The following is a 9,399-nucleotide window of genomic DNA, read 5'->3' on the forward strand; positions in this document are numbered from 1 at the left end:
AATAAGCAATTTAATAAATAAAAATCTGATACAAGATTTGGTGATAACTGAAGAGCCTAAAGTCAAGGATCAATGGTTTGTGATATCTTGCTTTGGCTCTGTTGCTTTGCTTTGCTCACATGGCTTGTGTGGAAACATATGGAAATGCTGACATATGATTCACAATTTGTAAGTCAAATTATCAATCATTCTTACAACCTAAATCCCACATAGCTATCTTTAACATTCAGGATTCCTCAATCGGATGAGTAACTTTGTTTTTCATGCAGGTTGTTTCTTCTCTCATGTACCTACATCAGTGTCAAACATTATTTAAAAAAAAAAACAAAGTCCTAAATAAAACTTTCGTGTGTCCAAAGTCCTAAGTCTACCATAATAGTTCCTTCAGTGGATTCTGCAAAACTATCAACTTCACGGGATTTAGTTTTTGGGCAGCATCAACACCACCTGTTAAAACTTAACAGTAATCAGTCTAACAAACAAACATAATGCATTTTTTCGGTGCGGTCCTGGCTAACAGATTACAATTCCTAGAGGCATCGTGTTGGCATGGCATGACTGTTAACCAATAATATAATACAAAAGAGGGAACAGTCTTAAAAGGAATAATCATACAGTACCAATTAGTACCAATTACAGACTGTACAACTATCTTACATGCAGTTCTTCACTCACAGCTGTAAAAGAGTTTATCTACTTTCTGCTTTGAACACTAAATCTTTTTTTTTTACAGCTAGCTAACAACTTTCCAGCGATCCTGCACCCCTCTGGGCTTTCATAAAGTGAACAGGATGAAGGAAAATAACAGGTCCTTTGAAGCATTAACTTATGAGTAACAGAGTAACCAACAGGGAGGGTTACCATAGAAACCTAGGTCATTATGCTGACAGATTTAAATATGAAAACAGGGATGGTGTAGGTACCTATTCTTTTACCCATAACCAAAAATGTTTGGTGCATTTGTACTTCGGCACCAGACAGTGATGCTTCGCAACAAATTTCAATCTTGTTTAGAGAAGCAAGAACTGCCAGCTTTGTTGGGAAGAGTTGGATTAAAAGGAGTTCACCTCTAAAAGTGACTATTTTCAAAGTTTTGTTTTTATATGAGACTAAAAATACAAAAGGATTTAAGATATTTTAAAAATATAACTGGAAATGCCTGACACCCTAAATTTGACAAAAAGACCTAAAAAAAAAAAACTAAAACAAAGAAACAAATGGAAGGATTCTTATGAAGGAATTTCAACTATAACACCTGAACTAACTTGTGTGTCATTTGGAGGAGGAGAAAGCCAATGGGTTCTACAGACTCCAGACCCAGACTGTGTAAGGTAGCTCCCCGTAAAAGTTTCCAAGAAAAGGAACAGATACCCAAACCACAATGGACTCTTCCTGCTCTGCCATTGACTGTGAAACATCCATCAGGATCTCTGGGTTGGACAAGAAGAAACTTGCCTGCAGTGAAAGAGGAAATAATCCCTTTCTTGTCCTCAGGTAAAATTATGCCTTATTTCTCTAGCTTCAGCTGTACTCTTTATAATTTTTTTTTTTTTTTAAGTACGTCATTCTGTGTTTTAATGTTAATTGGGAGTGAATAAATAGCCATGGTTTGTAGTAATTTTTCTTCAAAAACAAAGGGGAATAAAAAAACAAGTGTGCATTTAATCTCATCCAAAAAGATGACCTCATATCAAGTTGGCAAAATCTACAAAATGTAAGAAGTCTGAAAGTGCCTCTGTCCTGTATGTGGATGGAGGCATATTGCATATACCTGTTGTGACATTTGGCCACAAGTTCAATCAACATATGTTTTTATTCAGCTGCAAGCACTGCTAATCATAATAGAAAATAACTAAATAAATATTGTTGATTATCCCAGCTTCATCTCAACACAGGTTTCAAACCCAATGATGAAATGTTGATGTAGGACAAGAACTGTTGAGATGGGGCTGTCCAGCAGCTTTTTACATTCGGCCAAACAGGCACCAACACAACAACTCAGGTAAAGCATTCTGACAACGCACTGAAGAGTGCATCTATGGCATCAATAATTTAGAAAGCACACTTTTTCATCTACAAAATATGTTGCCTGGCTGAAAAATGGCGTGGAAAAAGGTAAAGAGGGGAGAGACAGCTGTTAGCTCTGGGTACGAACCCTTCACTTCTTGTCCCAGTGGATCTGATTAAAGTGCTGGTGGAAAGGAAAGAGGGGTGGCTGGCTCTCAGAAGGTTCTATTTTCAGGATAAATAGAACAGAAAGGTACAGACATAAATAAAAAGCAAACCATTGACTGTCTAATTTTGTTTCTATAAAAATGTTGCTTTATATATCCAATTACCACCATGATTACATGATTCAGCCCTGCGATGGACTGGCGAGCTGTCCAGGGTGTACCCTGCCTTTTGTCCAGTCTGCTGGGATAGGCTCCAGCTTCCCCGCAACCCTTCATCGGACTAAGCAGTTAGGATAATGAATGAATGAAGACATGATTCATCAGTTAGTTCCACAAATCATAAACAGATTAAATAAAACTTGTAGGGTTGTAACAATGGGCAAAATGATATGCATCCATCAAGAAGAAAACCAGTTTGGAAGTTGGCAAAATGTCTGTCTCCTTGGAGGGAAAATATTTTTTTTCAAAAATGAAGGTGGGCTCAAGGTTTACTGGTTTGAATACTATAAATATCACATGTATTCACAAAAAGCTGTAAAAGTTTGGATAATATGACATTATTGTGGATGAGTTCACTCATTGATGTCAACCACTGGCCTTTTGCTGCAGTGCAACATTTAGGTTGAGCTTCTGGAGGTGCAGATTGTTCCAGTTCAATACACTAATCAACAAGTACATCTTAGATCTCATAAACAGAAGGCATGGGGTTCTCTACAGTCAAAGGTGAGTCCACAGATTACCATTTTTCCATTAAAAAATTTGAATATAACCAACTGAATAACTGATTGCAACATTGTTTGATCTTTTCATTTGACTTTTTAGTTGCACATCCAAATGCAGAAAGGATCCAGAAGCTGGGAAAGGCCTACAGGAAGAAATGTCTTCTAGGGCAAAGCAACAAACAAACATTTGGACCAAAATATCGAGATCAATACGTTTCCACCCTTAAATGAAAGGAGACTGTGTCACAAACCCTGCAAACAGTTTAAGTGGAGCCGAATGCATGTTTAAACAAGATGGAGTTTAAGGAACAAAAATGTACGAAGAATGCTTCTAGACAATAAACAAAAAGAAACCAGAAAAGTGCAAAGGAGTGGTATGCTGAGATCCAAGTGTGTATGAAGCTGTGAAACAGAGAGGATAAGAGATACAAGAGGGATTTTGGACTTTAAGCTGAAGTAAGAACACTCTCTGTGTTGGGTAATCTGGATAAGAACAGATCTAAAACTTGAGGTCAAGTAAATCAAATTAATTACTTTGACAGTTTAAACCATCTTATATGGCAATTTTACTAACGGGAAGCTCAGGAGATATGATGATGTTTATTGATTTCATGCTGTATGTTTTCTTGGTTGTTTTTTTTACTAAACACTGCTTCAAAAAGTGAGGATGCTGTAATAAAATGTACATAAAAACCAAAGTATTGACATGCACTAATGTTGAATCTGATAACTTGGAACACCACAAGGAAATAAATTTGCAACACAATTATAATTCATTATGTTAAGAACATGGTCCTTGGCATTTCTTTCTTGCTTGGGTTTATGGTGCCCTCTAGGGGATGCACTTCAATCGAGTCACCTAATGTGATACCCAGTTCAGTCTTTCATCAATATATATATAGCGAATATCCCAAAAATATGTGAGAATTACTTCAAATAATCTACCTTCAAAGGTCCAAGTCCATTACTGGAAATATAGTGATGATATTAAATGATCAAAGATATCCCGTAATCTGAAACCAAAAAAAAGCCCCTTGATGAATAACCAGACTGAAAACAGGAGATTATTAATTGGACCATCATTTCTGAAGTGGGTTTTCTGAGGACAGCTCTCAGCAGACTTAAGAGACTCTGAGAGACACTGGACTCCTACCCAACACCTGTGGCCACTGAGGTTGTCAGAAATCTGGTCCTCCAGCATGGTGAGTTTAAAGAATGGTGATGAGATCAGCTCACACAGCAGGGGGGCTTAAATAAGCAGAGATAATCCTTCGGTGTTTGAGCAGAACTTCTTCAGTATGAGAAATGTGCACAATGGTGTATTCAACAAATCAAAACAAACACAAGCTTCTATTGTTCTCTGCCACTGGGTGTCATTATTGGGCTGAGCAACAACAGTGAAGTAAATGTTCACGGTTTAGTGGATAACAGTGGCAGCATGTTGTTTGAGCATGGTAAACCTGTTTGTATACAACAACTTATAGCTTCATATCTTCACAACAATCATTTATAACTGATGACAATACTTTGTTTTCAGAGCGTCATGTTGACCCATTTGATTTTCTTTTTATTCTCATAAATTTAGTAAACTGGTGATACATTTCATACAATTATGTGTACAAAAGTAAACAGGAATTCATTGGAGATCACGAGAAACAACACAATTAACTAACAACGGTTTAGACTGAAGGCCATGAGGCAGAGCACCACATTAAAACGATCTACTTAGCAAGATATTCAACCAACAAAGCAAAGCACCAGTGAGAGGCCACTGACTGCAGACTTGAGGAGCCAGACTGACCACATATTGCGACACAGAGGAGATTTAAAGTAGCCCAACTCTTTTAAAAAAAAACCAAAAAAAAAAAAAAACCTCCTTTTCCAGTTCGCTAGCCACACACACTGGGCCTTAAAGCCAAATCATCTTGGAGGGGGAGAGCCGAGAGGTCTTGGTGTCTGCCATTCCGTACTGCTACATAAAAAGAAGGTGAAGGATGCCGTGTGAGCAATTGGTTCCAATTGACAGAGGATTGGTCATGGTCAGCCTTCTGAGTGGAAATCCACGTGAGAATGTAGCATTTGGACCAGCAAGGGGCACAAGAGGCCAACGGCAGACAATGAGGCCACTCAGAGGAGTCTGGCTACTTTGGAATAGTGGGGTACAATCTCCACTGATTTAACCCTTCATCAGCCAGGTATTCATTTAACTTAAAACACTGAGTAGTAGCATGTGTAACTCCAGTAACATATTAGTAAGTTGCAGAAAGCACCTGAAACCAAATGAAGTTCTCGTAATGTTTTTGTAAGTTACAATTAATTAAAAAGGTCTTCTAATTCATTGTGCAACAGCAACAAAGGTCAAATCATAGTTTGAGTCTTACATTAACTAAGTAAAAGCACCTCTACGACCTCAAATGGCAAATCAACCATTACTATCCTGGTGACTTTTTCACCAATTAGGCAAGTCCTGTTCGCTTAAAGGGACCGGTTGCTCTTAAGTCTCAGAGGGCCAGAGGGTCAGTGCTCCAATCAGTCTGGTTGGAGAGGTTGTGTGCTTGAATGACCCACTAGTTGACAGGCCAAGGACAGGGGTCAAAAGAATGGGGGTGAGTGATTGGTGTGGGTGAAGAGTCCTGCCAGCTCCAAAACGAAGCCTTTTGTAAGACACTGGCCAGAGCAGCCTGCCCTTTCACAGGCCACCCGCCCCTCTCCTCTGGGCCTACAGCAGCTGATGACAAGGCCCCAGCTGCTAATTATCCGGATGATGGAGAGTCACTCAAGTGGGACTGTTAGAGCGAGGGGTGGCTCTTGTGTCTGCAAATTTGTGGAGGGGTGAAGGGTTTTTGGGGGGGGGGGGGGGGGTTGTGAGGGCAGGAAAGCTGGACTACGGAAGTGTGCATCTTTTTAAAGATCAACATAACTGATTCAGTCTGTGAGACAAACTTTACAACTGTGAAGCCGTCGTCATAGTCTGTAACATATGATGTGGTTCAGTCACACCCCCCCTCTCCTCAAGCTTCTCTTATGCATCCACGCTACATCATCATCTGCCCAGAGGAAACTGGAGCAGTACCTGTTGAATTCCATATGAAATACTCTTTGGATTGAAGTTCCCGGGCTGAGGATCAGACAGAAAGACCATTTTCAGTGTCACATAAGACACAGTTTATGCAACAAGGATTTAGATCAACGGTGCTGTAAACTTACATGTTACTATTCGGGGTTTGGCAGATGAATAAACTTGCACTGAATGCTGGTCTACACAGCAGCCAGATAATGTCGTGTCAGGCACTTTGAAGTACAACTATAGAGAAAAAAATGACCATTTTTTAATCAATTTACAGCCTTAAGGTTCCATATATAAAATCTGTTGACCATATCCTTACAGTCCCAAAAGAAAGAGAGTACTATAGCCCTTAATGGTGTAATATGACTATTATTACACAACAATTTACCTTTATATAAGCAGTAAGTTGTGTGCAGAGTGGGTCAGAAGGCCCCGGTGATGGCCCAGAAAAAAGGATCTTGCCCTCCATCGTAACTTCACGTGACTTGGGAAACTTTTGTCCTGTGAGAGAATGAAATGGTCAGTCTATTCTACAAAAATACATCTACAGTGAACTTAATGTTTTGTGACTGATGCTAAGAGATGCAATGCATACCCAGAGCCCAGACCAGCAGATTCTTCTCCTTCGAAACATCCAGTTGTCCAGCACTCACCTTCACATCCACAACACTCATTTGATCCCTTCACAAGGCACAGTGACGCAGATAGGTTTTAGAACAGTATAATTAAAGTACATATTAAACTTAATGTGAAAATGGTTTTATATTATCAAAGTGGATGGATTAAAATACTTGTATGTGTACTGGGAAAATGTTTATTATATATTCTTTTTGTATATTAAGTTTTGTCTTTGAGACAAAGTTAAGATAGAAGATTTCGCTACTTCTCTCGTAATGTAACCTCTTTGGTAATCTGGCTGTTTTGAGAATACCTGCCCCAGTGCTGCGTGGCTCGGATTTTTGTCCCTGGCACTGGGGTTTCGGACATGCCAGTTCTGTTGCTAGCATGTATTACTCATGTGATATTCTTCTTGGTAAGGTTTCGGCCTTGTGTGAAAACTTTTTTCTCAGTCTCTGTGAGAGTATGAAATCTTTTACCTTAACCTTGCTGACCCTCCAAACTACAAGTGAGAACTTCAAACTAGATTTCCCAAAAGACATTAATGATTTTACTCTTTGAATTTTTAAGTAATTATTAAATCATTCAAGAACTAATTTACAATACAATTATAATACACAATATCATTATACTACAGCATAATTCATTTGAGCAGTCATTTCATGTTTCATGATGGAAAATATTTATATATTTAGAAAAAAAACATTTCTTTTCTCGCCCCCATATTTCTTCTTTTTTTCCCCAAGATATTTTCAGTAAAATAAAAGGATTTACCTACATCTGTGTACATCACACTTACAGCCCAAGTTTTCCATCATCTTTAAACTGAATCCTTAAGATTCAGGATGTTTTATTAGCAGGTAGTGATACACCTTTTCATTGTACACGTATCAGATATGACAAGATCACTAATGTTGTTACAGGTTCATCAAGAACATCTGGGTTAGATGATTTAATGTCATTTGAAAACGTGACTTCCAAGATGTTTCATCATCCTGCAATAAAACTATAGTAAGTTTACATTTTTCATTGCTCGTCTTCATAATCTCTAAAAATCTGCATGTGCCTTGAACAAAAATAAAAACACCCACATTGCCCTCCAGTAATAATTACAAACCAGAGATATTTCTAACAGGCTGATTGAGTGAGATTCTACTTACATGGCACACTACAAGAGGCTTTAAACAACTTTGTCTTCTTGTGCTCCATACCTGTTGAAGAATGGCAGATGTGCCTCACAGTACTCAAAGCTGTTCTTCACACTCTCATGAAGTTTAAGGGCTACTGACACATGCAGCTGATTTTCCTCTTCCTGAAGTTGATAAGAACCCAGGATGGGGGGAACAGGGACCTGATGACAATTTTCAAAAAGCACTCTTTTAGAAACTAATATTTATGCATGCGATTATTAAACTGCTTGTATTCAGATCTGTACCTGAGACGTATAGCTGCATAGTCTGAAAGGTTCCAGAGGAGGGGAGAATGGGAACTTATAAGGTCCAGAGAAAGCTGAACCATCAGCATTATCCACACTGCTAGAAGTCAGGATACTGGAATCCAGGGAGGTGACACAGGGATGAACCAGGATGTCTTGCAGTGGAGAACCATTTGGTGGCAGTGAAAGGGTAACGGTCACATTTGGGAGCAACCCCTCTACTTCACACTGTTGACAGAAGGTCAAGATGATGAAAAAGGAACAGACAAAAATGTAAACATCAATTGGTTTTTTCTACATTCTGCACTTACTTTGCAGGTTACTGTGCCATAAACATCCCACAAGTCCTGTCTGCTCTGATTACCATACTGCATGGAGCGTACAGTTTCTACTAGTGATATGTTCACTACAGCTCGACCCCGGTAGAGGCCTGTCTTCCATGCTGGCTGTTTCTGGTTGCCAGCGGGTGCGAGCACAGTGGGCGTAGCAGGTGCCCCAGCTACTGGCACATCAAGGGGTGTACCAAGTGGACAGACCTGCAGGAGGACAGTGGGCAACATTGACAGGCGGGAAACCAGCCCCTCATTATCAGGCTTACTCCCTGAGCCAAGAAGAAAAGTCTGGAGTCCTGAAAGAAGCGTGAGACCTTGTGAGACTGACATCAGGCTGGCCAAAGGTGGCCGAGGCTCAGAAGGGACATCAACTAATGCAAGGCAGGCTAGGATGAGGGGTCCTTGAGAGATTGCCAAAACTGGCCAAAGTGTTCCCTTTCCAGGAGCATCAACACGCAGCTCCAGGGCTGGTGACCGGGGGCGGTAAAGGCAATCATCTCTGAGAGCTACATAAGACTTGTTTGAGTCTGAAAGTCCCAGCTCAGTGAGCAGGAGCTGCAGGACAGTGATTTCCTCTGGGATTGCTACATATGAGGAGCCAGCCAAGCTCTTTGCACGATGCTCCACAGTAGGAAACCTCCTGTAGGGGGGTGGGACACAAAACATGATAAAACTCAAGCTGCAGGCAGTGTGACAGTAAAGACTTTGCAATATTAACTTGTTAATCTGGTAGTCAATATCAATATAAACAGGAAATATTTCTATAAGAACAATTAGATGTAAATTACAAACCTTGAAAAGCGAATTGACACATTTTCTCCTTTTTCGTGAGAAATAATCCACAAGGCACGTAAACTCATTTATCCGGCTGTTACTGAGACCTTAAATTAATCACAATTCGATGCTCACACAGATCACTATTTACATCTTTTAGGTTTTTTTTATGCTTTTCCGTTCATTTTTCACCATCACAGATTTAACCATCTACTTCCGGTTGTTTTTTCATGTGACACGACGGGTAATCAGCTGACCTTCGCGCCTGCGCACTTTC

The 9,399-nt window shown here is 39.7% G+C and overlaps 1 protein-coding gene across 1 annotated transcript; it reads right to left on the reverse strand.

Annotated features, from left to right (window-relative positions):
- Positions 1–5,897: 5,897 nt before the first annotated feature.
- ap5m1 (adaptor related protein complex 5 subunit mu 1) lies at positions 5,898–9,229 on the reverse strand. The gene is made up of 8 exons (XM_079262573.1): positions 9,141–9,229; positions 8,328–8,988; positions 8,017–8,244; positions 7,793–7,932; positions 6,559–6,644; positions 6,352–6,464; positions 6,104–6,200; positions 5,898–6,014 (listed from the first exon to the last, which is right to left on the reverse strand). Exons 1-8 carry the CDS (start codon positions 9,206–9,208, stop codon positions 5,932–5,934), a joined length of 1,476 nt encoding a protein of 491 aa, XP_079118699.1. The 5' UTR covers positions 9,209–9,229; the 3' UTR covers positions 5,898–5,931.
- Between the last annotated feature and the right edge of the window lie 170 nt (positions 9,230–9,399).

Source organism: Telmatherina bonti (assembly GCF_933228915.1).
Source record: "Telmatherina bonti genome assembly, chromosome: 22".
NCBI classification, from domain to species: Eukaryota; Metazoa; Chordata; class Actinopteri; order Atheriniformes; family Telmatherinidae; genus Telmatherina; species Telmatherina bonti.

Excerpts from the sequence above, each read along its gene's own strand:
- ap5m1 (XM_079262573.1), bottom strand. The coding sequence starts at position 9,208 with ATGAGTTTACGTGCCTTGTGGATTATTTCTCACGAAAAAGGAGAAAAT. Across the intron at positions 8,245-8,327 it reads ATGGCACAGTAACCTGCAAA|TGTGAAGTAGAGGGGTTGCT; the intron begins GTAAGTGCAGAA and ends TTCTGTCAACAG. Across the intron at positions 6,645-7,792 it reads CATCTGCCATTCTTCAACAG|GGATCAAATGAGTGTTGTGG; the intron begins GTATGGAGCACA and ends TGCCTTGTGAAG.